General features: G+C 45.8%; 3 protein-coding genes and 1 long non-coding RNA gene across 6 annotated transcripts in view; 1 reads left to right on the top strand and 3 right to left on the bottom strand.

Moving 5' to 3' along the window:
* Positions 1–3,343: 3,343 nt before the first annotated feature.
* On the bottom strand, positions 3,344–4,504 carry AP5S1 (adaptor related protein complex 5 subunit sigma 1). The gene is made up of 2 exons (XM_053941604.1): positions 4,341–4,504; positions 3,344–3,910 (listed from the first exon to the last, which is right to left on the bottom strand). The coding sequence occupies exons 1-2, from the start codon at positions 4,496–4,498 to the stop codon at positions 3,484–3,486; spliced, it is 585 nt and encodes a 194-aa protein (XP_053797579.1). The 5' UTR covers positions 4,499–4,504; the 3' UTR covers positions 3,344–3,483.
* Positions 4,505–7,203: 2,699 nt separating this feature from the next.
* LOC128786755 (uncharacterized) lies at positions 7,204–17,619 on the bottom strand. Its single transcript, XR_008430464.1, has 5 exons — positions 17,485–17,619; positions 15,879–16,039; positions 13,347–13,567; positions 7,785–7,955; positions 7,204–7,602 (listed from the first exon to the last, which is right to left on the bottom strand). It is a non-coding gene; the product is annotated as an uncharacterized LOC128786755 (long non-coding RNA).
* On the top strand, positions 11,385–22,282 carry SH2D4A (SH2 domain containing 4A). The gene is made up of 9 exons (XM_053940332.1): positions 11,385–12,018; positions 12,815–12,974; positions 13,482–13,644; positions 15,707–15,772; positions 16,184–16,319; positions 17,567–17,783; positions 18,188–18,318; positions 18,722–18,942; positions 20,445–22,282. Exons 1-9 carry the CDS (start codon positions 11,844–11,846, stop codon positions 20,535–20,537), a joined length of 1,362 nt encoding a protein of 453 aa, XP_053796307.1. The 5' UTR covers positions 11,385–11,843; the 3' UTR covers positions 20,538–22,282.
* Positions 22,283–24,041: 1,759 nt separating this feature from the next.
* The window catches only part of CSGALNACT1 (chondroitin sulfate N-acetylgalactosaminyltransferase 1), a 42,593-nt gene continuing 39,096 nt past the window's right edge, over positions 24,042–27,538 (bottom strand). For 2 of the 3 annotated variants that reach the window (XM_053940329.1, XM_053940330.1), the window contains 2 exons: positions 26,262–26,343; positions 24,341–25,915 (listed from right to left, as the gene is read on the bottom strand). In XM_053940329.1, the coding sequence (XP_053796304.1) occupies positions 25,632–25,915; positions 26,262–26,343 (366 nt within the window). In that variant the 3' untranslated portion in view covers positions 24,341–25,631. Of the gene's footprint in view, positions 24,078–24,340; positions 25,916–26,261; positions 26,344–27,538 lie in introns of those variants that run through there. The other variant, XR_008430463.1, reaches the window with a different exon arrangement.

Genomic DNA, 27,538 nt, shown 5'->3' with positions numbered 1-27,538 from the left:
AGCAGAGGGCACACGGGCAGCTGCAGCGGCCGGGCCCGCGGGGGGGTGAATGGGGCGTGCGCAGGGAGCATGCGCCAACCCTGGCTGCGACTGAGCCTGCGCGGACCGGCGAGGGGGGAGGATGGTGACGTCAGAGCCGCTACCCGCGGGCCCCGCCCCTTGTGCCGCCGTTCCGGGCGCAGGGGCGGGGACGGGAGGGACTCGCACGGCGCAGGCGGCCCCGGGGCCGCTCTGACCGAGCCACCGCGTGGGGCGTGCCCTCCTGACGTCTGTTTTGGAGGCTGGCAGCCGACCGAGCCTGTGGGCGGCCCGCCGTAAACCCAAGGCGTTGCCACGAGAGTGTCGGGCGTCCGTGACGCCTCCCAGAGTTGGGACTGGGGCGGGGAAAGTGGAAGAGAATGGGACGGCCCCTCCAAGCCCCCTTCTCCCACCTCAGGGATATAGAGAGACGTAAGAAATTCAAAAAAAGACATGTCTTCTTCCTCGTCTTTACCGATAAGCAATTTAAAACATGGAAGCCGCTGTCTTTCGGGATCCTCCCGAGACGCAATATCTTTATTTTCTCCTTCCCCACCCCCGTCCCCTCTTCCGCCTCGGCCTCCCCTTGAGATGGGTCTCCCGTCTCCTCAGAGAGAGAAACTGCTTCCCGAACCTTGGTAGGGTCGCGCGGTGCGTCACGAGTTTCGGGGGATCTCTCCAGAAATCCACTTTCTGGGGCGGCAGACTCCTGCCCTTCTTCCCCTGGGGAAAAACTCTCAGCTGTTTGGGGATTTTTCAGTGATTGATGTGGAGCAGATTGTGAATATTTCACATCATATGTAACTTGATAAAGTGCTTTAGAAGCCGCAAACAGCACTCCTGCATTTGGATCGTGGGATGCCACGTCCTCATATAACTTGATGCTAGCATCTGCCCAGAAACAGGGTTGAAAGAAAGCTTTCTCTTTAAGAGACGGGTAATTTTCCTTTGCCTAAAGTAACAAATTTTCCAAATTCTTTTTGTGCAATTTTGATGGGTGCTGTTTCACTGAGGATTCTAATTTCTGGAGTGTGTCTAAATCACTTTTGGTGAGATTCCCTCCCATTTTTGTCCCCTTCAGAGCTTACCGAATTTGGGGTTCAGCTCTCAGTCCCGAGATCCATCCAGCAGAGCACAGCATGTGACTCTTGAGGCCACCAGGAATTGAGAGGTTGAACGGCTGAGTCCTGTCACCTTCGGAGGAATTTTGATGGATTCGGCTCACTTCCAGGGACTTCGTGGGATGATCTCTTCAGAACTGGATTCTCCTCTCACTGGAGCACCAGTTGTGAGTTTGTGGGCCCCACGTTGGGCAACACCCTGAGGGCTCTCCTGACAGGGGGAAACCCTCCTGAAGCAGTTCTTTGTCAGGAAAAGCAGACGTGCAGGACTTTTTCGGTCTTCAGGTTCTTTTTTATTGCTATCTTATCATGACTTCAGTACACTGTCTGCACCCAGACCTTGCATGCCCAAAACCAGCACAAAAATGGCTAACAATCTCTTGTTACAAGGCCTTTTAAGTCTAATGAAAAACTAAACTACCCAATTAAGAAGTGACACCTAGATTATTTCTCTTTCTAACCCAATAACTGACCCCTAAAGACCTGCAATGCGGATTTTTCTGCCCAGTTACAAGATACCACCCAAACCCAAGAAGAAGAAGGAAGAAGAAGAAAGAAGAAAGGAACTCGAGACAACACCCTGTATCCTCCATCTTGTACCCATCTACAATATGCTAAAAATCCTAAAACCTAAATTTCTCACCCATGTGACATACTAAACTACTCTCTACAATCCCTACAATCTACTTCACACTTTTTTGGTCTCTAGTTTACTTTGAAGCTTTGGAGGCCTTCTGCATGAACGAGGGTCAAAGTCAGTGTTTTGCTGGGAGTCAGAGCACCCCAGGGCAGACAGGGGGATATTCCCCCTGCCCTGGGTTCCCACAATGCAACATTTTCATCTGATGATGAGGAAATATCATTATGACCTTTACTTAAAATTGAAATACAGATGATGGACAGGGTCAGCAAACTGCTACCCAAATGGTGCCATGTATGGTGGCCATGATATCAAAGTTCCAGGAAAAGTCTGGCAGACTTACATGGGATGGAAACATACAGGGCAATCCCCATAACAGAGAATTGGGAAAAGATGATTCTTTATCTCCTTCAACTCCCCCTGGATCTACTAGACCTCAGGGTGGAGAGGAAAATCACACATAAATGACTATCCCATTTGATCCAATTCAGGTGGCTGATTTGCAAGAGTATTTTGGCCATAAACCAGGTGATATTGAAATCCAGCAACTGGAATCCTATCGGTGAAGACACAATAATGGCCCATACATTCAGATTTCAGTTGACTCTCATCAACAATGAATTGCTAACACCATTGAAACACTCCAAAATAACGTCTCTTTGGCTCTTGGTTGTATTGATGCCAGTTGTGGGTGCAGCATGTGACAGCTGCTAACACATGGGAAGGTGAAGACCGTGCTCCCTTCCCCATAAGGTGGGATGCCACACTGGGCTGCAATGCCCCCACAGCTCCAGCGCACAGTGAGATCCCCCAGCACAGCCAGAGACCCACCATGGCTGAAGCCCAGTGCCCAGCACCCCTCCTCAAGTGCTCCAGCTTTACTGGTGCAGTTACAAGGGAAAGCACTTTGGGGTCTGGCCCCATGACAGCCCCTCTGCACAGCCTGGCAGTGCCCAGCCTGTTCCCGGCACAGTGGCGTAAGAGCTGTGCACACCAGCTCCTGGCACCCTGGATTTCCCAGCACCCAGAAACTGCTAGGGTAGGACGCTGCTCCCCACTGCACCCTGCAGAGCTGGGTAGGTGGGTGCCAGCTCCTGCCACCTCCCAGGGTGTCATACAGGTCCCCTAGCCCCAAGCAGCACCACCTAGGGACAACCACCCTGCTGTGCCAGGCACACGGCTACATCCTGCCGCACTGCCTGTTTATTTAATCCCCTACACAGAGACCCCAATGCCCCGTGGCCAGATGCACACCCCTGCTTGCCCCATGTATCCTGGCAAGGTTCCATCCCAGAGCCATGTCTCCCCTGCCAGGGAACCCTGCCTACCCCACGGTGCCCAGCTGGGGTAACCACAACCCAGGGTCCCTCTTTTTTTTTTAGCGTCCATTCACGGCCACGTGCAGCCTCCACTCGCTGTCATGTGCATGTGGAGTGGTGCAGGAATGCAGTGCAGGAAAACAGCACAGGAACTTGGCACTGTCCCAGCTCCAGGTGGATTTATGGGGATGGCTATTAGCTCTCCCATTATGGTGTTGGGGGATAAATGGATTAAAACCCTGCTCTTAGCTGGCTCATTGCTCTTTATTCCTGAACTATGTTTCTCATCCATCCCAGTGGGGCTTGGTGACCATCTCAGATCCCTCCCTTGTTTCTCATCCCTCAAAAATATCTGGGGGTGGTAGGCAGGAATGTCATCTGTAGCTCAGCGGGATGCTTTGATACCCAGCTCTCGGTCCATTGCCTGGAGGAAACGTTCATTGAGAAAAAGCATCTGCCCATGGGGCAGGAGACGGTCCAGGAGGCCATCAGCGGCATCAGGACGGAGCAGGACGTCAGCGCCGGGGCCGAGGAGGCGCAGGGAGAGGAGCAGGCGGGGAGCCAGGCGCCGCAGGGTGATCTCAGCCAACGATAGATTCTCTTGGGGTTCACAAACCAAGGCGAAGGCGAGGGCCAGCACTGATAACCAGACTACTGTCACCCGCTCAGGGAATGGGTCTCCAGGGGGCATCTGGAAAAGACCCCCTGGAGCATCTTGGAGTGACATCGGCTCATCAGGTAGCTGGGGAAGTTGTGGGGAGGATGGGCGCCCCAAGGATGACTGAAGCAGTTGACACTGGGAGGCCACTTGCCTGGAAGAGAAAAGGGGGACCCTCGTGTTAAGGACCCCCACCTCATCCCAGGACAGTGACCCCTCTGTTGGGGGAACAGTGTCCCAGGATCCCCAGAAAGGGTGGATCCCATGAACGCGGGGGGGGGGGGGGGCGGGCATGGTCCTGGGGTTCTCGCTGAGCGCTGTCCCCCGAAAGGGGGGCTGCCACAGGCTCTCCTCAGGAATGGAAGGTGTCCCACAGTCAAGAGGTGTCCCAGCCCTGGGAAAAAGCCCAAGAGCCCTCCCATCAAACAAAGGGTGTATCATAGCGGTGGGGATCCCAGGGAGACTGATGAGGCCTCCCAAGTCCAGAGGGTTCAGGAGATGGAGGGCACACGGTGCCGGGCGTCCCACCGAGCCTAGGATCCGCAGGAAGGAGATTCCCGCGGCGGCGGATGTCCCGCGTGTACCTGGCCACGACCAGCAGCTGCTCCTTGCGGCGGAGGCGCTGCCGGGGGCCCCCGGGCGCGGTGCCGGGGGGGGTCCCGAAGGTGCGCGCGTACAGCACGCGGCAGGGGGCGGGGCCGGCGGGCCCGCCCGGCGCCAGCAGCACGAACGCCCGCACCATGGCGGCGGCGCGGCCCCGGCGCGGAAGGAGCGGCCCCCGCGGTGGGCGGTGGAGGGCGGGGCGTGCGGGCAGCGGGTCACGATTGGCCGAGGCTCGGGGGCAGCGAGAGCTGATTGGTGGGCAAAGGCCGGTGGGCGGGGAAAGGGCGCGGGGCTTGGCGGAGGCGGAGGCGCTGTCCCCCCTTGAGGGACTCCTGGCACCCCCTCCGCAGCCATCCCTGCTCCTGCTCCGTGTTCCCCTCCCCGGGGTGTCTCCGTGGGTGATGGCGTGCACACGCCTGGGAGAGGACATGGGGGTAAATGTGGCCTCAGGTGGCTCAGGGTGATATGACCAGGGCCAGCATGGAAAGGTGCTTGTCTTGAGTGGGGCATACGGAGGAGTGTGTGACTGGCACAGGGGACATGGGAGGGCCTATGGCTAGAGGGGCAATGGAGAGGGACATGTCTGGATGAAGACATGAGACTCTTCCATGAGACCTTTCCAGCCACGGAAAACTTTTTTTCTGCCTCAAGTGACCTCAGCTGTTTTTTGACAAATTCTTTATGGCTGTGGCTGGTTAATCTGTGGGTTGAAGGTGGGGGTGGGAGGGTGTGAGAGTCTTTCTGCCATGTTCAGGGCATGTTTGGGAATGTGATATCCCAGCTATGGTGTCATATTCAAACTACAGTGTCCTTATTCCAGCTATGGTATCCATCCCAGGCTTGGTGCCTGAGAGGAATAAGACAAATGTGTTTTTACAAACAGACCTGAATCTGCTTGTAGATAGAGCTAGGAAGTTACACACAGGGAAGTAACAGAAGAAACTATTAGTTCTACAAAATGTTACTAATCAACTAGAAATGTTGCTTAGCCAAGGCCGTGTTAAATTCCTGAACCTAGAGAAAAAGAACAAAGACTTAATAGAATTATTAATAGCTTTACTTTTCTTCTTTCTTTTATATAACAAAAGGGGGGTGCGTATCAGAGGGGGCCATAGAGTAGGCGATTTGGGAAGACTGTACCTTCCAAGTACCTCAGCCAATGGGAAAGAGGAAGAGGGTGACGCAGCCAGGAACTTAGGATAAAAAGGGGGCTGAGTCCCCCAACAATCTGGGAGACCCGATGGGAAATTCCCATGGCTTCTCCCTTTATTCAAATAAAGTCACACTACTCCTCTGTCTCTCTTTTGGACATAAACCTCTGACATCGTGCATTCATGTTCCTAACAGTGTCCCTCCCGGAACTGTCTCCCAGGAGGGGATGGCCAGCCTTATCCTCCTGCAGCCTTGCTGCAGCACCCAGCCCAGAGCTGCAGCTCGCTGGGTGCGGGCACGGGTCCCGCTGCCGCTCCCGGGACTGCGGTGTCGCGCCGCGGCCGCCAGGCGGCGCCCGGTGCGGGACAGGTGCGCGGCGCCGCCGCTCCGCACAGTGCCCACCGCGGCCGCCAGGGGGCGCGGGAGCCTGAGGGGCCCTTCGGAGATGCTGCGGGAGCTGGCGGCTGCAGCTCCTTTGTGACTCCAGTTAGTTTGCGTCTCCAGCTCGGGGAAGGCTCTCTTTAGTTTCTGCTTCACCTCATTTGCAGCTTCAGGTGATTTGTTTCTGTCCCCAGTTTGTCTCAGGTTCAGCTCATAGAGTTAGTTCGTGGCTCCAGCATGTTTTAGTCTTCAATTTGGTTCACCTTCCCCGGCTTCTTTCTGGCTTCAGCTTATTTGCAGCTCCAGTTTGTTTCCATGTTTGGTTGGTCTGTGGCTCCAGTTCATTTCTGCTCTGGTTCGTTACTGCTTGTGCTTGTTCAAATGATCTTGGTTTTTGACAGGGCCACAAATCAATCACTATCATAGCTTAAATATGAACAGACATAATTGTACGTTGTCTAAAGATGGACTAAACTTCTTGGACCAATGCAAGTGGACCTTCAGCCTCTAGTGGGATTCCCCACAGGTGCCCCAATACTGGTTCCCACTGTCAGGAAAATCTACAAACGCCAGAAGTTTATGTCCATACAGGAGACATCGGAGTCCTGCAATTTTATTTGAATAAAGGGAGAGAGGCCCGCACACAAGCCCGCGGGATTTTCTCTCTCAAGGTTTTGGGGGGCACAGCCTCTATACTCAACTCCCAGCCGCAGGTTGCCTCTTCCTTTCTCCGTTGGCTGAAGTACTCGGAAGGTACAGCCTTCCCAAACCACCTACCACATATCCCCCCTTGTACCTACTATTTTTCCCCAAAGTTGAGAAGTTCAGGTTTGTGCAGACCCACTTGTTTGTTTCAGGAGGTAAGCTGTCTGGTCTCCGCAACAAACCTGCTGCCCAAAGTTAGTACAGACATTAAGACCCATTTCGAAGATGTTAATACCAATACTGTCACTCATCAAATTTTTTGTAAAGACATTAGCTTTCCTCTCACCACCTTGATGAATAATGGGAGTGAAGTTATAAACAAGGTAAAGAACAAAGTGGTTAAGCAATGGAAGCAATAAGCACAGGAATGTGGAGGAGAGAAAATTCATGGCCTAAGTTCTTGAAGGGGGAAAACACAGAAAGATAACACCCTTCTAATCCAGGATGTGTAATTATGAACTAAAAAAAATCCCTGGTTTTGACTAGTTCTGTAGTGAGAACTTGCCCTAGTGATGAAGTTTTGCTCCTTATAATAGTAAAAACCACACCCCAGCTCAGGCATCTCCCCCTACAAAAAGACCACCACTCACCGAGCATGGGCTATGATTTCTTAGGACACAATAGCTTTAATTTGAAGTAGAGAAAGGAAGAGCCAATAACAACTTAAATCAAGTAGTGACTTAACTAAGACTTAATAGCTCAAGATTGTGCCTCAGGGTGCTGCTTCTGGGATTTACCACCCAGCACCTCTTCTGTGCAGAACAGTAAATAAAATTATGTAGTTAGAGAAATCTCATTTTTTACACTGACTGAGTTTGAGCAACCTGGTGTAGTGGCCCTGTCCATGGCAGGGGGGTCAGAACTAGATGATCTTTGAGGTGCCTTCCAACCCAAGCCATTCTATAATGGTAAGATACAAACAGGTCTGGTTCTGTCTTTTGGGGGCTGTACTTGTACAGTTGTGTTTTCCTTCTCTTATACCCAAACTAGAAGTTTTCCTTCCATCTGAAATAAAAAAAAAAAAAGCAAAAACAGTAGGCTGAAGCAAAATTAAACAGAAAGAGAGGAATTAATCACTCCCCTATTTAGAACAGGATGAGGATTAAAAAAAGCCCCGAATGAACAAGAACAAAACAAACAAATGAACAGCCAAACCCCAAAGCACGGAAGGATATTTTGGTACTAACCTTGCTGGTGCAGCTGCTAACATAAATGTTTTCTGACAGAAGTGCATGTAATGAACCAATGTGTAACAGTTAACCCATGAAGGCTTGTGTACTCAGAGCAAGGCTGGGGTGGTGATTACGTTTGGCTGCACTGATTTCAGGTGGGTTTTGCAATTCTGCTTTGCTTCACTTCTGAAAAAAATAAGAAATGCCTTCATGAAGTCTGGCAGAGAGCTGATGGCATTGGAGTGCCTGGAACTGGAGAAATCCAGAAAAACCTGAGCTTCCTAGTGCTGCAAGGCTTAGTTTGGCAAATGAAAGGAAATTCAGTTGCATTCTCACAGTCCAGCCTCTTGATCAGGGAAAAGAATTCCCAGTGGTGTCTCTGAAGCCACCTTTCACTAAACAAATAAGCAGCTCCAAGGAGAAGCTCTTGACTCAAAATAATATAGTTCCACTATTTACTGAGCAAAGTGGTATTATTTGCCTTTTAAGGGGAAAGCTACTTTATGACAATAGAAATACTCTTAGGTCATCAGCCTGTACCCTGAAGTAGCCTTTCTTGCATTCTCTTTCCTCCTCACTGTTCGGTTTCTTGGGTTATTTTTAATTTACAGTTACTGTTACATTTACAGTGGAGATGTGTGCAGCAGGTTGAATAAGCTGTCTACCTGAAAATGAGCACATTTACACTGTCCTGTTTGATTTCTTGGTGAACATAATATCTGTGATTTTCTGTCTGTCTGTTGTTTTTTTGGAGAAACTTCCCCTCTGCTGGCAGCACTGATGGTGAGGACCAGGACTACTATGGCCAGGTGGGAGTGTCTTGTGAGCCTGTCGTGTCCAAAGTGTCACCCGCTGCACATGTGAGCAGGAGCTTGTGCCATTTCTTCCCAAAGCTATGGCACTTTCATGTCTATTCATGGACTTATTTCCCCTGTTCATGGTAGATGATTTACAGGAGCACAGAGCAGAGGCTGCTCTCCAATAGGAGATTTAAATGTTGTGTGAATGACAACATTTTGAAGGATCATTCAGCCTTTGAATTGTGCTTATCATTACGGCTTTCAGGCTGAGTATCTTATACATGAGTGGCAGAGCCCCAAAGCCCTGGTTTGGCTTCCCACATCCCCCCACTTAGGTTTTGCTATTTTTGGCTACTCCCATCTCTATTTCTCCACAAAACCAGCTTCCACCTACCACTCCCATTAAAAAAATGCAAACAGTAGAAAGTTTAACAGGACCTCTACTAGAGTTTTCCTGCAAGTTACCTGCTTGGAGGTCCCTCTGCCATTACTGCAGTCTTTGTCTTCATGAAGTTTGAGCTGTAAATATACTATTTAACAGCTGGAATAGCATCTGCAAAACCACTTCCAGCCAGGTGTCAGTAATATGGCTTTGATTCAGACTTTGGGAACAGTATATGACTGATTACAAGGATTTCCAGCTCCTAGATCTTTAAAGAGGTGACTGCCAATACAGAAATATTGCAAACCTCTCAAGATGCTTATGTCATTTCCCTGTGTTAAAATAGCTGGTGCTTTAAAGGGTACCTTTGGGATACAGCATTATAAATCTCCTCTTACAGCCAATGTTATGAGGAAATCCAACTCTGCAGAACTGCATCAGTACTGTGAAACTTGTTTGCTGAGCACCCTTCCATCTTGTCAGCACACTGTGTCCCCAGGCATGGAAAGAGGGACTACTTTGTCACCATGGCATATGGCACAGCACATCGTGTTCTCCTAAGTAAATGCCATAGCAAAGCCATTCCCACTCCTGAGAAGCCAGAGCAGCATGGACATGCTGCTGCATGCATTCTGCTGATGGATTCTCATGTGTCATGTCCCAGGAAGCTCTTCCTTCTCTATACTTTCCATCTCCATGGCTCGAGGACAGCCCAAGACCCTTTGGCTGCTGAGCTGAAAAATCTCTGTCATCAGGGGGGTACTCAGAAAACATTGCTCAAGTCAGATCATCTCCCCTAAAACTTTTTTTTAAATCAAGAAAGTAATTTGTTTAAACCAAATCCATAACAATTTGGAACAGCAGCTTCATGTTTCCTTCTAGAATAAAGTTAACATTTTTAATAGGGAAAGTATTAGGTAATCAGAGAAACAAAATAGAAATGAAAAGACTTAACACCAACTCCTGGTCACTGCATGCTCCCCAGGACTCTTGCTCCTGGCTTCTGCTGCAGACAATGCATTTCTGGGACCACAATCTGCTGTCTTGTTTCCTTGAGGTCCTTGAGGAGCAATTTGTCTCCCTGCCTCCAGCTTCTCCCCCTGCTCCAAGCTTCTTTCAAGCTCCTCCTGCTAAAAGTGCATGGGGACTTCACTGGAGTGGGGCTCCAGCCAGCTGTGCCTCTGGCAATTTTAAGGCAAGCCATATTCAGGGGGATGCTTGGGACAGACTGCTTGGTCTCAGCACGGGTGCAAGATGGAGGAAGATTGACCAACGCAGCAGATACTGTTCTGACAGTCTGACTTCATGACAGCTTCTGTTGTGCTGTCCCATTTCATCTAAATAATTGTGTGGTCTGTGCGTGCTCCTTGGGGAGCTTCAGTATTGCACTTGCTGATTTGTCTACTATCTCCTTCTTTGTTGTTTTTTTTGTCGGAAGCCAAGCAGTCATACTGTGAAGGTGAAGATGCTCCTAGCACTTTTCTTTCAACATTTAGGTTCCTAGAAGTCCAGTCTCTCTCCTGTAAGATGGCTAATTGATTTGACCCCATTAACTTGATTTAATACGTAGTCCCACTTCACCCTAGCACAGGTCCTACCATGTCTGTGCCCTTTGTATTTCCACATTACTGCCTCCATAAGCCTCTGCCTCCCACCTATTCTCACATGCTTGTTCCTTAGACTCCCAGGATTTGTGCAGAAGGACATGAACAATCCCACTGCTTTAATTTTCTTTGTAGTCCAATAGCAATATTTCCCAAGAGTTTGTCCAGAAAGTCCCTGTGACTTCTGGCCAGTCAGCCACCCTGCTCTGGTGTTGCGCTTAATATGTGGCTGTCAGCCTCCCCATGTCACCAAAAGCACTGCCAACCAATCTCCTGATCCCCATGAGTTTATCCAGATAAGATAAAGAAAATAGTTGTTTTCAAGGTCTTTAGTCCACATTTCTACTTTCTCATTTGTCACCTTCCCAAGTGACAGGAGAGCTTTCAATTTTCCAGTGAAATTTGTTGTAAATGTAAATCCATGAGCACAAAGCAAGGCTGTGCGGGTGTTAGTACCTCACCAGCATGCACTGCACAAGAGCCAGTATCCTAGGCAGGAACAGGGATGCCTCTTCTCCCCATCAGCTTCATCCTGTCAGATGAGGATGTCCCATGCCAGGCTCGCCACGTGGGCAGGTGCATCAGCAAGATGTGTCATAGCGGGAGCTGTCTAGGACACTGGTTAGCCAAATCGCCTTTCTTCAAACCAGCTGCACTCCTTGTGCTCCCTTAACTTGCTGGGAGGCTGACTTTGAGGGATGGGAACACTCCGAAATTCCCGCTCCCACCTCAAAAGCAGAGTCGGAAGTCCTCCCTATCTTTCTTTGGTAAAATGAGGCAGGCTGGGCTTTTAATCATCAAAGTTTTCCTGTTTGGAAGGAGGAGGAGCCATCTAGTCATGGGTTCATTGATTCCCTGCCCAGCAAGAATGTTTGCTTGAGCACAGCTAAGCCGCACCTCTGATGACTAACAGGCAGCGCTCTCTCTCTTTGATATACTATCAGCTGGGTTTATCAGAGTATCAACACAACCTCCCCTCTCCAGGCCTCGCCTCTTCTGGCCAGCTCTCCCTGCAGAGAGGGCAGGGGCTGCATGAGAGCTGAGCTCACCTCTTATTCCAAGGAATCTTAACAGCAGGTTTCAAGATACTTATTTACTTTTTTTGGTCTGTGCAGGAAGTCTGAGCTAAAAAAAAAAAAAGTAAAGAGACAGAAGTATAATTGCTCTGGCACGCCTGCATTCCTACTTCAGTCTCAGACGGGCAGGCACTCTTTCTTGTTGGAGCCAGAAAGAGGATCTGATCCTTGAAGATTATCGCCACGAACGTGTGTAAGTGAAACCTGCAGCCATGCTGAAACAGATATTATCAGACATGTACATCGATCCGGAGCTGCTGGCAGAACTCAGCGAGGAGCAGAAGCAGATCCTCTTCTTCAAGATGAGGCAGGAACAGATCAGACGGTGGGAGAAAAGAGAAGCTGCTGAAGAAAAGATTTCAGCAAAGAAGCCACTGCCAAGAAAAGGTAAGTCTCTGCCTCCTGGCTGCTTCACCCTCTGGCACATATCTGGCCTAGTCAACTGCTTTCTAGAAATAAGAAGTAATGTATTAATTAATTAGATTGATTAGATTCTTCTCCAAGGGACATGGCATAAGCTTATTTTCAAACATAAATAAATCCACCTGCAATGGGGTAGTTTTGGCCAGGTACACAATGGTTTTTACTCCCTGGCCCAGACATTCTGTCTTTGATCAAATTGCTCAACTGCCCTAGCTGGGAAGACAGGGCTTATTTGCCACCAGGAGATGCATCTCATTAAGTTTCCCACTAAATGGTGCCTCAGAATCTGTCTTTAACATAACCATGGATTTGAATATCTGTCCTGAGGCACTAGATCTGATGGGCAGTTCCCACTGAGATTTTAGATCTGAAGTTCCCTTGCCAGGATTACACAGCATGCCAGCTACTAGGAAGATAGCTCTTTTCTCCCACATCTCCCTCACATGCTCTGTTTGTAGGTAGCTCACCCTCACACAGTTTGGGGAGGACAGTGGTCAGGAATTAAAGCAAGAAAAGAAACAGTGGTGATTCTTCTCCTTTGCTCCCAGTCTCAGAAATGCCTCCTTCACTGACCTGGCTCAAGGACTATGAAAAAATTGGCAAGTGTGGGCTGCATCCTAGTCGAGCTTTCTTCATGTAGAGTTGCTTTTGGGGGGGCTCTGTCACCAACAGCAGCTGGTAGGGCACAGCAAGTCCAACATAGCCCCTGCAAAGAGCTACCCAGCCAACAGCATTTGCCAAAGAGCTGCTTCTTTTGCAGCCAACAGGAAGTCAGTGACATGGAAACTCGGTGCTGACAATGAAGTGTGGGTCTGGGTGATGGGCGAGCATCCTTCAGATAAATCCTATGCGGACATCTGTGAAGAGATCCAGGCACAAAGAGCAAAGCGCCTAGCGAGAGAGCAAGGCCAGGAGGGCAGGTAAGCACCCTTCAGCTCAAGGACTCGGTGGGCAGATATGAAGGAGAAGGCTTTTGAGCTGGAGTCTTCTCTGTAGGGGCTGTGGCTAGCACTGTCATGCTAGCCTTGCTGGCAAAAGGCACAGACAAAGGCTGGTTTTCTGAGAGGACACACAATGCTGGCAGAGAGCAGTTGCAGCCTGAGAATTGCCCCAGCTCACTGAGCCTTCTGTGGCATGGCTGCTGCGTGGGACCCTCTGCAAACCACAGGAAATGCTGATGCTGTCACTGCAGCAGGTGATGGGCTCAGATCACTCTGATTCACTGGCAGGTGCCCGGGTACAGCTGGACAACAGTTACTCACCACAAGTCATTAATTCAATTACTCACCTACCTGATCTGGAGATATAACTGCCTATGCACATGTGGCTTCATTGCAGCTCTGCTCTGCTCACATGAAGCCTCCTCACAAGATGCTCAGACATCAGAAAGTGACTCCCTCCTAAGTCCTCTCTCTCTTGCATTTCAGAGAGACTGACTCTTCTGCAACATGGTCTCTACACCCACAGCCAGGACTTGTGGCTGAGACAGATCTTCATGGGAATAAAAAAAACGCTGTGGAGAAAAAGGAGGAACAAGGGGGAAGAATGACTGATACTGATATAACAGGAAAAAGCCAGGAGCTCACAAAGGTAGTTTTCCATTTTCCCGTAACTATAAGAAACATGTTTTTTGAGGTCCAGGAAGTATAGCAAATCCTGGTTGCTGTAAATACAAATCTGAAGGAAACAGCCATATATCTGTTGAAGCTTTTCTTCTACAGAAGAGAAGAAGCCATGTTTTACATCCTTCCTTAAGACTCAGAAGGTCCACGTGCTGTTCTCAGCTGGGATAGATGTGCTCTGCACAAATGGATAAACTACTCTGAATTCCTTTGCTTTCATTCTCTGTGGGTAAAACAAGCGGCGCAGTACTTTCCCTTCTGCACCGTGGCTGGTTTGAATGTCTTTTGGGGCAAGACCAGGGAGGCTATCCTAGGATTTTTAAATGGAACATCACAGCCCTTAGCCAAATCATTTACTTTTATAAAAGACCAAATTAATATAATTTTATCAGCATCATCTGGCATGCATATTTTAGGTGGTTCTTGGTTTTATTGTCTTCTAATACAGAAAACCGTTTATGACATTGATAGCACAGGACAGCTCCAAATGCAGTAATACAGTGCCTGCATTTCTGTGGTGTTTTATTACAGAAATATTTTTTCCAGCAATAAATACATTTGTGCTTTTTAACTGTCTACAAAAAGCCATTTGCAGAGAAAGGAAAAAAAAGAAGAGTTAAATTAACTACCCATGCAACTACAGTTGAACAAAAGGAACAGGACATCCTGCCAATTTAATGGGAGAAGTCCTATCTCATTCTGCAGTTTTCATTCAGCCTTGAATGAACTTGTATGAGTGTATATTCTTTTTATCATACTGCCACTCCATACTTCGGTATAAAAGTATGATAACAGAAGTTTGGGTTTTGGCAAAATGCTCTCCTACTGCTACCAAAATAGTGAATGGAATTTGAAGTGACTGTCTCCTTTATCAAAAGCCTCTGAGTCACATGGGGTTTTTCTCTGCACTGTTTGCTGAAGTTGAGCAACTATGTGGGAGGTTCTTGTTTTTCAAAGGATCGTATTAGTCAAAACTGACCAAAAAAAATCAAAACAAACCAAAAACAACCCCCAAAAAACAAACAAGCCACCACCAAAAATCTAACTCCCTTTAAAAGTCTTGTATATGGGAATAGATGGGGATTGTATATTTTCCTTTCTTTTCTGTCATTTTATTATTAGTAAATTTTCCCAGGTTTCTGGGGCTTTTGCTGTTAGAAGGAGGGCTCCAGACTGACGTCCCCTGTTGTGTTTTCTAGGCCTGGAGAGAGGCCTTTTCCCACCTCCTGCATTAAAATGCTTTCTCTGAGATCTAGTTCCCATTTAACCTGAAAGATCCAGGTATCATGCTGCAGGGAATAGGGCTGATCTACAAAAAAAAAAAAAATGCTGCTCCACAGACATTTGAAGTTCCTAGTTTCCTGTTGAGGAGAGGGAAATTGTAAAGCCATGTTCATATTAAATATTAGCCAAGTAGGTGATGGAGCTAAAAGGAAGTGTGACCTTGGTAAGCAGAACAGTACAGTTAATTCATCACTTGTTGTACTGTGGGAGGCAGTCGGGGTATGATGGGGAGGTGGGTGGGTGTTTACTGAAAGCCAAACCTAACAGTTCGTCTGCAGAGGCAGCTCTCAGCTAGGGACTGCTGGCAGGGCAGCTGGGCTGGTTTTCAGAGAAGAGAGAACATGAAATATCCAGCCAGTTGGATCAGTTTGTCAAGGAGGAGTTTGCAGCAACCCAGCCACAGCTGCAAACATGCACAGGCAGGTAAAGCTGTAGACAGCAGGTTCTGCAAGGGATTACTTTAGAGGAAGGGAAGAAAGGGACTGCTCCCTGGGAGCACTTGTGAGCATTGCTTAGCAAATCTAGGCATGCTTATGGCTATCCTGACACCCCTGAGTTCTCCTCCTCTGGCATGTTTGGCCAAATATGATAGGAAAACCCCCGCAAAGTTTGTCAGAGCAGGCTAGCAAAACTTGTTAACAAATGTCACATAACTGCTTTTGCATTAAATACTTATTGTACCAAAATAAAAAGAGCAATTGTCCTAATGTCACATTTATTTCTCACCACTCTTTTGCTCTGCTCAGAGGGGAACGAGAAATGTTCACCAGATGCTGGCAGATTGCCATGTGAGGAAGCAAAGTTTCCAACAGGTAAGTGGCAACCTATGGTGCTCCTAACACATTGAGTGGGGTCAGCGCTTTATCTTAAGAGTCCCAGTCAGCTTCAGAGCCGCATATGAACCAAAAATGTTCCTACCTTTTGGACCAGTTTTATCCAGTACTGCCATGCTTTTCATGTATGGTGTGATGATTCGGAGATGATACAAAGCAGGTCAGGCTGGCACATTGGGGAGTAGCACAGGGAGACGCTCCTGATGACTTTTGGTGGGCTGTTTTCCTTCCTGCCTCAGTTGTTACCTGCAGTAAAGACAGAGGGTCTCTATGTTGTTGAAATTGGAGGGATTCACTATAAAGAACAGAGTTCCCAGTATTTCAAGGCTAGCTAAAAAGCAGGGCTAAAGCTTGCCTGAGACAAAGTTGAACATACTGTTTTTTTCATAGATGAAGGAAGCACAGAGAAGAAATTCAGAAGAGATCACAGCCCCCCAGAAGCCAATACCACAGAGCCACTCCAGCACAGAGAGCCAGAGAATGCTGCAGAAATCGGATGAGAATGAGCCTGAATGGCAGGAATTCTGTAAGATCTTAAAATTACCTTTTCCTATAAGGCTTGAGAAATCCTCGGGCTCTGTGGGGTCACCTCAACCCTTCCCCTGCCATACTAGAACTGAATAATAGGTCAGAGGGTGGAGAGTATCGCCAAGAAATACAGCACTGTATTATCAGAAATATTTCTGAGTCCACTTAGCATTGAGAGTAGAGCTGAGCAGGGAAATGGAAAACTTTTCCAACTGACACTATTTTAAAACAAGCAACAAATAGGAACCACATGAGTATAGCCAGTACAATTAATTTTAAACTAGAAGCTGGCCTTTTGTAGGACTTTGCAGTAACATAGCTCTTGAGGACAAGGATAATGGGGAACAGAGACTAATCAAAAAGAGAGACTAATCAAGAACAGAGACTAATCAATCCCTGTCACTCAAGCATGACTCCCAAGTAAAGCCCTGCTGCACTGTCTCATGTAATGAATCCCAATAATAGAAAGGAAAATGGCAAACAGTATGAGACTTGCAGTAGCATCCATCACTGCTGCCAAATGCTTCCTGAAGGAGAACCTGATGCACTTCCCATTTCCTCTGCTGCTGCTCAGTAGATGGCAATGCTGTACCACCAGTTGTTTCCACTTCAGTCTAGGGGTTTTATTTTTCTGACTGATAAAAAAAAAAACACTGACTGGAGAGCTGGTTACTCATACAGACTCCAGGGAGAGATGGACCTAGACAATCGAGACACTTTTACAGGAAAAAAAAACCCAAACAAAAACACAGTCAAGTTCTCCACTTTCCACAATAGTTTCAGCAAGGCTCCTTCTCACCCTCCAAAACTGATTAGCACTTTCTAATCCTTCAAATGATTGATTTGGGGTCATTTCAGCAGCTTCAACTCCAGCAGCTTCAAGCCCTGCCCCCCGCCCCCCCCTCCCGACCAGTTTACAGGAAAGACACTACAGAAATCCATGTCTGAATCAGAAGTCAGCATCTGAAACAAAGAAGTGTCTAAGTACAAAAGGACCTGGTACTGAGAAAAAACACAAAGATTTTAAATCTTGTCCCAGAAAAAAAACTGGTTTTTAATCTTTTAAAGGAATAAACACTGTGCCACTTAACACATAGGAGACACGTGGCAAATGGTCTCACAACTGAGTGACTCTTTCAGCTTGTGAAATGGATTATTCTTACATTTCAACAAGCAAGAAGATGTCCAAAGGGTAAAGGGTAGCAGGAGCCTGTTCGCTCCTGTAGGACTCCTTTTTTGTTCCAGTGCGGAAGTCCAAAGCAGCTGATGAGAAGAGACGGTCCCTTGCACGGCAAGCCAGAGATGACTACAGGAGGCTTTCACTGCAAGGCATCCACAGAGGGAAGCAGGCAGATATTTCCAAGGGCGCCACAGCAGGAGATCGGCGACCACTTCAATATCCACCTCTCCCCCCCAAGCCTAAACTTCTACCTCCTGCAACGACAAATGGGAGAGCAATTAGGTAAGGAAGCCCCTGTGCACTGTGGAAAGGAGAAGGGATGTGATTCTTTTGCTCTAGCATGGCATGGTTGAGAAGGGAATGGTATCTCTCCTCCTTGTGTGGAAGAGACACCAGCAGGGAAAAATACAGAGCCTAGGCTATATTCCAGCCTAGGTGTGATGAGGCCTTCAGGCGTTCATTTCTGGAGGGTAACAGGTTTAGTTAGTTGAGTGTCCTAAGCCTGGAGGACATAGAGCCCCTATGGTGCCAGATGTCCACTGAAAACCATATTCCATACAGCTGAACTGGTGTAAGCTGCCTGTTCAGGGCTGGTCTTAAAATCCTAAGCACAATTTAAGTCCTGCACAGGGACTCAAAACCTGTCTTTTGAATCTGATGCACAAACCAGAGGTCTTTTCTAACAGGAAAGAGGGAATCCAGAGGACAATCTCCAATTCCACAGAAGAAAGCATCATCAAATGGTTCAAAGAAGAGCAATTCCCTCTCCGAGCTGGCTATCTGAAAACCACAGACACAATAGCACCTTGGTTCCATGGTGAGTCCTGGAATTTCCACACCAACCCAAGTGTTTAAGAAGTTTTTTTCTGCTAACATGGCTGCTAACATGGGCTGGGCTTAGGAGTAAAGCTCCTATACTGGAATCAACATACAACAAGTGCAATACCATTCTTTCTCATAACACGGTAACAGTCCTTTCGAGCTCTCCACGTTTGTCATTCATTGTTGACCAAGTGTGGCACAGTTAACAAAGAGCTGTTGGCCATGGCCTGTTACTAGAAATGGCAGAACTCTTCTTCTTGGGCTACTGGGCAAGAAAACAGTGAAAGGGATGGAAGTGCCATGGACTGGTTTTAGAGCAGATTTCTTGTGAGAACTGTTCTGTCCAGTCCTGCACAAATGCTTTTCTCCCTTCAGTTCTGTGTTTTGGTTTTGAACAGGTATCCTAACCTCTAAGAAAGCAGAAGAGCTTCTGATTAAAACACTACCAGGGAGTTTTCTGATCCGGATCAGTGAGAAAATCAAAGGATATGTGCTCTCCTATCGGTCTGTGGAAGGATGTAAACATTTCCTCATTGATGCCTCCAGTGATTCCTACAGCTTCCTTGGAGTGGACCAGCTGCAACATTCAACGCTGGCTGACCTTGTAGACTACCACAAGGTGAACATCTAGCAATGCATTCATTAACTGCTTAATTGCCTCAGGGCACTTCAAAATAAGAAAGACTAGATTCAGTTGTTTTGAAGTAGGTAGCTAGACCCATTTTAACTGCTGCTGGGTATACTTAGTGCTGCTCCAGAAGGGTATGTCAGCCTGACTGGTACAGCCCAGGCAACCTAATACATCTCAGATATCTTAGATTTGATTCACTCACCCTCAAGCACACAGAACACCTTGCATGCTGGGCCCAAGTTACTTACAAGCTACTTAGTAGAAATGTTGATGAGAGGTGACAGCATACTCATGTAAACTCCTTTCTTTTGTATTCTCTTCATGGTTAAGGGGCACTGGCGAGTTGGGTAAACACAAAATCCTGCTTACCTTCAGCTTCATCATGAAAGAGAGCAACGTATCTTTATAATCTCAAAGCAGACAAGGGGTGGTGCTGAGCAAAGGTAAAAAATAGAAGGGAAGGAGGAAGGTTGGCAGGCTCTTGCAACAATAATAGTGGTGTTTACCAGCACTGACTGAAGTTGCATGGGTTTCAAGGAGAGCCAGATGGATTGTTCATTCATTTACGGTAAGATCTGCCCAGGGACAGGTCAATAATTTTTCTCATAGGTTCATTTAAAATCCCCATTTCTTTTAAATACGTGCATAGCTTAATATAGACATAGCTAAACAGAACTGGACATGAGAGCAATAGCTATACTCATTTGCTCTATGGAACTTTACCTGGACTACCTGAGCTTGCTTCTTGCATGATTTTCACAGTTCAGGCTGAAAGTATTAAAAGTAGGACTTATACAGCTCTTTGTACCAGAGCAAAAGGATTTAAAGTTTTGCTGTGCATAGCTACATCAAATATAGAGCCAAGCCCACAGTCTGCAAAGAATCCTGCAGTGCCCCTGCACTGCAGCACATGTGGGCAGATGAACCCACTCTGCCAAAGTGCCCCACTGAGTTCTGCTTATCACCCACCAGGTGACCATGAAAGAAGGCAAGTTCCCACCATGCGTCTGTTGCTAGGATGGAGAATGAGATTGGAAGCACAGACTGTGGAGCAGGACTTGCCTAAGCAGAGGGTGTGTGCTCTCTCCAGAATCCACCTTTGTCCCTCCCACAAACACAGCCAGAAGCACAGTTCATAATCCCTGGTCATGCTTTACCTGCATGCTGCACAGTCCTGGCTCTAGCACTTTCTACACAGGGCACCACTCCATGTCAGAGAAGCTGTAGTTTCCTTAGGGATGAGCACAGCTCTTTCCTAGAACTGCCAGAGTTGTGTCACTGAGTTAAGGCACAGAGCACAGACATTGTATTATGAAGACAGAGGGCAGAGGGCTCTTCCCTGAGTTCTCCAGGAAACTGAGTTGTATCACACAGTGGTAGGAACACATCCACACCGTAACAGAGGCAGGAAGACTGCTGTCCACCTTGTGAAGTTGTGACAGGCAGGGTCTGCTTGAAAATTGGTGTTTGATCATATCCTATATTAACAGGATGAACCCATCACTTCCTTGGGGAAAGAGCTGTTGCTTTACCCATGTGGCCAAGAGGACCAAGAGCCAGATTACATCTCTCTCTTCGAGTAAACCTCCCCATCTTGTTGGGCCAGACTTGTACTTACAAAGAACTTAGAACTGAACTTGGAACTAGAGCTGCTGATACTTACCTGAAACCATAAGTGCCTCTTTTTGTATCCTTCACAACAAGGCAGTAGGAGGATAAGTACTGTTGTGCGCTACAGGATGCATCAGCCCAGCAAGCTGCAAAGCACCATGATACATCCCACAAGATGGAGAGAATGAGTTGATGAAGTAATCAGTTGATCAGGGAGATACTGCTGTGGATTTTCAGTGGGTTTTTGTAGGTTTCTTGGGGAACTTCTGTATTCAAGCTGCCTTTTGTTCCTGAATGCAGGGTTCTCTGGGAAATATATTAGTACCTACAGCTGAATGAGATTATACCTTCCTGAATGCACAAAACAACTTGGAGAGGTGAATCAATCTTGATATGTAACTTGCATAATGTGAAGCTTAACTCTATAAAATCCTGTGTCCTTGGAAGGAAGGATGTTCAGCTAAACATCCAAGCAAACCCTGAGCGCCTTTCAGTGAAAGGTGCTCTCTGTGACAAGAGATTTGCACACTTGAAGAGTGCATTTTTTAAACTCCTCTAGCCTCTGAGTATAGATTCTCACTCTTTTAACCTGCATTTAACTCCCACACAGGCCTTTCTGCATTGAGAGGGATTATCCTTTTTGAAAAGGAAAGGAGATGGGACAGAGTCATTTGTATGAATGACAACCACATGTACAGAGCCTAAAAATGTAAGAAGGAACACCTATATCAGTATTAATACAGTTTACAGAAGAGTTTTTGCCAGTAAAGAATGCTATTTTCCAAAATGGAGCTGCTTATTGCAAGTTGTGTTGCGATTACTGAGATGCATCTGGTGTAAACTTCATCACAGAACTTGTTCTTTCAACATAATGTTCTCTTTTCTTATCTGTTACAATTCTCTTTAAATACATCATTCAGAAGATTGGGGGAGAGCTTGGACAGGATCACATAACAAATTAGTCTTCATCCAGGTTCCCTAATGTTGTTGCACATGACAAACTCTGCAGCTGAGGGTTGTGGTGTGAATCTGCAAACATAATTTTTAGAGGCACAATCCTTAAATAGTGAATAAGAGTTGGTCTTGACTTAGTTGTTTACCTGTTTTTACCTGTTCTCTTTTTTCTGTTAGATAGGGCTACTCAACTTGAAGAAGCAGTCAAAACTTTCAGTCTTATGTTAATCTGGGTTTTGCAGAATACAAAGAAATTGTGATCATCTGGTCTTAAAATTTACAACTATGCTGACAGGCAGTTTCCATTCCAGGAAAGACGGGATAACTGCACTCCAGTTACAGCAAGTGTCACTTGCTAGAAATAAAGCCTTAATGTAAACTGAGATTCTGAACATAAAGACACTCTGCCACTGCAAAAGACTTAATGAGCTTCTTGAGCAATATATCACATGTATCAAAGAGATAATTTCAATATAATCTGCATCAATCATGAGAAAGGGTGTTAGATTATTTATGGGGGGGAAACATCCCTCCCCTCTTTATAAACTGTTTCTTTTAAAAGTATTGTCAAAATGAAAGGTCCTTCAGAAAAACATCTGTTTTCATGTGAAGAATGTGCCATAGCTGATATCTTGCTGGAGACAAATTGTGAAGTGTTTTGCAGACCTATGGGCTGGTAAAGACAGAGGAAAAGTATGCTCTAAAAAGGCATTTTGAGATTCAGGATGTTAACTTGCAAAATAAGATGCAGGCCAATCTAGCATGGACATAGCAGGACATAATCAATTTTAGCTCTAACATCTTTAGTAAAACTCCTCAGGGTAGACCAGTAGATTCACTGCCTTATGTTAAACTACTTATTTGCAAATATTGTCTCAGTTCAGCCCAGGGAAAACCACTATCCATGTTCACATCATCCCACATGTATGAGTCATGCCTCAGTTTTTCAAAGACCCACTTTTCTGCTGCAAAGCAAGAAATATGAACATTCAGATTACTGCACTGACTGCAAAGGCAACTACCTTGCTAGAACAGACCCCCTTAAGACCGGTTCTTCTATTGCTCCAAAATCCAGTAACACTGAAAGTCTGTGGAGCAAGGATGTCTTGCAGCAGTTGAGAATCAAGGGTGATGACATACCTTTGGGAGTTTCTCTGTAGAATCTTTCCTTTTTCAAGGGATGCTGTGCAAGGACTACAAGAGGAGTCAATTTGCCAATTGCTTGCTGGAGAGATTATGAATCCTGGAGGAGCATGGCAATTTGTTTTGCATGATGCCTTTAGCCAGAGTATGCTGCAGTCATCAAAAAGTAAAGCAAGGAGTCCCCAGAAGGCCTCCCCACCTGCACAGGGCTATCTCTAGTCCCTCCTCAACCAAGATCCAATCAGTTGTCATTCTGAGAAAGACCACAAGCTGGTTTGGGGACAAGGAATATAGTCACCTTCATAACAAAATCTATTGTTCTGTTGGCCGCTCTCTTTGGATTTCACCTTTTTCTAACTGGGCTGGAAGACCTGTTAGTGCTTCACTTGGCTGACAGAAACATAAGTAACAGCAGCTTCCCTTTCTCATGCTGCTCTTCACCTCTCCTGTCAGTGCAGTCTCCATCTCTAAGAGAGCCCTGGCAGATCTCTGCTGTGATTAGATTGCCCTGCACATCACTGATGTGGGCAATGACTGTGGGCCGGATTTCTTCATCACTGATACCATCTCAGCTCTTGCCAAATTGGCTTCTGCAGCCAAGGAACAGAAACTGCATGTACAGTATTGTTCCTGGCAACAGGAACAGCACCTCTGTGGAAAAGGACATACATGAAAATCACAAAGGTGCTATTTAAAAACATAAGTTGTGAAACTCTGACAGGATCTCAATGACATGCTTACAAAGTAATGAAGTGCTGAATTTACAACTGCCCAGTGCTTAGAACTGGAGACTAATAGAGGTTTGAAGGGACCTCTGGAGATCATCTGGTCTAGTTCTGCTCTACAAGTGCATCTCAGGGAAGACTGAATAAAAACATCATGGCAGTAGTTAAGGTGAGGCTTGACATATGTCATGATTACAAAACTTTCATAGTGTACAACACCCAGTTTCAAATTCAGGTTTAAGTGGGACTGTAGGAACAACTTTTGCCTTGGAGCAGCTGTGTTACCACGCTTTGATATGCACTCAACAAGCCATACCTGTCTCCTCCTATTGCATAATGTTTGTAAAGTTACTTCATCAATACAAAGCCCTTTATAAATAATTTATCACGTATTCTGGGAACAAAGTCGTTCTTTGAAGGATCTACTTGAGTGATTGCTGAAGTTTCTATGGTAAGTGACGTATTTTGGGGTTGAGGTTTTAAAGTATACAAAGTTTCTACTCTTTTTGCATTTTTGCAGTGTTTTGGACACTTGGTGATTTGCAAGGCAAGTGCAATGCGGATCCTTTGCACCAGCAAAAGTCAAACACGTATAAACCTGTCCAAGGAAAAGGTACTTACAGCAGCATGGTCTCTGTCTGCAGAACCTGCATGCAGTGCTTTCAAAAGAGGTTCATAGCGCTCTTCCTACTGCACAGCCGCACAACAAAGAGTAGTTAATTCATTGTTCAGTGCTACCTTTCTTCCCCCCAGCTTTTACAAGCCAAAAACCCAATTAGAATCTGGTTCAGACTGCCTTGAATTAATCTGAATCCAAAAAACAAAGAGACTGCTCAGAGAAACAGCATTTAGGTAAGCAAATGGGATTTACAAGCCCATGCAGTTTTTGTTGGCTAGTATGTATTAAAATGGTAAATAGCAGCATTAAAAGAAAATGCTTTATAAGAGCAGTAACTCAGACTTTCAACAGTTTTAGGCAATTGCAACAAAAACTATTATGAAGATTAGTTTCTACAATTAGTACCTATAATTATCATAAGAGAATTTGCAGCGTCCAGTAGTCCATCACAAAAATTTATTTTGTTAATTACAGAAAGCTTTCTATACCCTGGGCAAGACTCTATATTTGGTTTAGAAGAAATACTTTGGTATAAAGTCAGAAGATGTTCATCACTGTTGGTATCTGGCATTTGGAGTTTAAAGCCTCCTGCTAAATCAGTACTGCAAGTTGATATGTATTTCCTTTTCTTCAGCATGAAAAAGCTTCTGCCTTCCAGTGCCCAGGTTTTGTAGAAAAATCACTTACCAATTCCAGTTCCCATCCACAGGAACACAGATCTGCAGAGCATTTTCCAAGCATTGGAAGGTTGTACTATTTCCTACTAAGGCTAGAAGTAGAAAACTTGAAGTATGGCAAAATAATTCTCAAGCCAAATGAATTTCATTTAAAAATAAATCTTGAAATACCTACAGCATTCTAAAGGAGAAATAGATAATGTGATTCACATGATACAGATGTGGCTCATTGCTTTTGGTTCACTGTCCACAGAGGAGAACAAACAGTACCCTCCAGCATTTTTCAACCATTACACTTGATCAGTAAGTTTTTTCTCTTTCTTAAGTTTAGAAAGCACTTCCTGAGAAACCTCTTTCTCTGGATTAACTGGGAATGGCCTGTTAATGCACTGCTGCTGTTCCCCCATCCTAGCCCCTTAAAGGAAAAGTGTTTTTGGTCACTACGGTTTTACGGTGGTTAACAATCAGATGTCTTCTCAGAGCAGGAGTCTCTGTACTTATTCAAAAATAGCTCTTTTTAGATATGTCAAGTTAGATGTAGAAAATACCTCCTAATTATTGGCCCATCAAAAGGTCAATCCTTTAAATAACTGTACACATCTTACAAACATTTCAAAAGAAAAACACACCCATTTGTTAATGTGAATACCACACTGGTCACATAATAACATATAATGTTCATTGTCTCTGTGATGTGACCTTGAATCTCATCAACTGTTCAAGTCTTCCCCAGAAGCAAGTGCTGAACAGTCAGGATAGTGGGATACTTAAAAACCCCATTAGAATAAAAACAGAAGTATGGAGGACAGACACTTTTCCTCTTCTTTTGCTGCCAGCCTGCTGGAATCTCCATCCTCTTTCAGTCTCATCCCAACTTTTCTGGTTAAAACCTCTTTTCCAAAACACCCTGAAGTCCAGTTCAGAGGCTTTCAACCTCCTTTTCTGGATTCATGTCTTCTTACTGCTCAGTTTCTGTCTATGCAGGTGTGTCTCAATCTCTTGCTTGAAAACAAGCATCCCAAGCTGGCCATGAGAAGCCTCATTCATGGCCTTGGACTGCATGCACATTTTGTACTGCTCTGGAGTCAGCTCGTCCAGACACTGCTTTTCATGCCACAGATGGAAGAGTCCCCTGACAGGCGTTCGGATCACCATGAGGTTGCTGTGAAGGTACTTGCGGTACAGATGCACATCTTCACCACCCCAGCCTTTAATGTCCAGGTCAAAGCCACCTGACACAGAAAAAAATTCAAAATAAAACTAGAAATCTGTTAGCAAACTCAATGCAGCTGTTTTCTGACTCCAGTCAGCCCTTTAACACACACACACTTCCTGTAAACATTAAGCTGCCCATCTTCAAATCTTCCTCTATCAGAAAAAAGTTCTTTATTTGTAATTTTATTTGTAAGCAGCGTTTAGATTCTGGTAATTCTGTTGCACCTAGGAAAAGCCTGAACATCTAACCACAGCAATGCTGCAAATTAGTGACGCAGACATATTGGCAAAGGAAAGGGAGGCTGATCATAATTTTCTATGTTTTAGCAAAAAGGCAGGTGTATTGGAGTGTATTTTTCTTACCTATGTTGATAAAATCAGATCTGTACTGGCAAGTCATCCCAAAACCAAAGTCTCTCCAAAATCCAGTTTCTTTTTTAATAATCTGCATGGAGGGAAAGGAATATTTACATAGAGGCAGAAATGCTTTCAGAGTGAGCATTCTGACCTGAATGTGGTCAGAAATAGGAGCAACTGCCCTTTTATTCTTCCCCATGAAAATCCACAGCTGGTCCTGAACCTGTTTTTGTAGATACTCATTGGCTGTATCTGCCCCCCCCCCCAAACAGCTGTGTTCTTAGCTATCATGGATAACCCCCCTGATCCAGAACAATCAGGTTTTGCTCCACTCCTGCTGTTGTAGAGCAAGTAGAACAATATCACACCTCTGGAGATTATTTCTTTGCAGGCAAAGCATCCTCCAAAATTGTTACTTTCTGTAGGGTTCACACCTGATGTAAGAAACATATTGGTAAACCAGGGAAGCCAGACTCTGCTGTCAGAGCAGATGGTGGCATCTGCATAGTGGACCACAAGAGCTCTAGAAGAAAACAGTGGTTCTAATCTGATCACACAATCAACAGCTTTTTGATTATGTTGATTTTGAGTAACAAGAACAATTTTCCGTTACAGAACTGTTATATTCACCTAAAATTGAACTCCAGAAATGCTGGGTGATAGATGTATGTCCCATAAACACCTTTGTAAAAATGAATGGTCTGCCTTCCTGAGATGGACAATGAAAACATTATGTATTACAGGTAGAAAATCAGAGCACTGAGAAACCATGTCTATAATTTTGGATATCTGAAAAGCAGATATCCAAGAACAGATCTCTAAGGTCATAATTCATCATGTGAGTGACCTAACCCAATGTGGTGAGACATCCAAGAGCTTCAAGGGACTGGGATAGGCATTTAAATCCTCTGAGCAAGTCAGCAGTACTTCACAGTCTTAAATGCTTGGTTAGAAACCTATCCCTTAGCAGCTGCTTTGGAAAATTTTGACTTAGTTGTGACAGAATTTCAGAAGATGAGGAAAGAGAATTTCCATTTCTGCATTTACAAATCCCAGTATCTCCTTAATGAAGAAATGCTCTTCCAAAATTTTCTCCCCTGGTTTATCGTTCATGCTTCCCCTTTTTGTTCATAACTCTGGTCACTTCAAATGCTTTTTTAAAATTTTATTTTACTGCTCACATTGCTATACATTTCATTTCTCATTTCTCCTTTCCTTGAAAAAGCCAAGTCACCGAAGAAGCCAATGAAAAGAAATAAGATTGTATCTGTCAGGCCTGCACT

The sequence above is a fragment of the Vidua chalybeata genome, chromosome 4 (assembly GCF_026979565.1).
Source record: "Vidua chalybeata isolate OUT-0048 chromosome 4, bVidCha1 merged haplotype, whole genome shotgun sequence".
NCBI lineage: Eukaryota > Metazoa > Chordata > Aves > Passeriformes > Viduidae > Vidua > Vidua chalybeata.
This window is presented reverse-complemented; position numbering and strand designations above follow the sequence as displayed.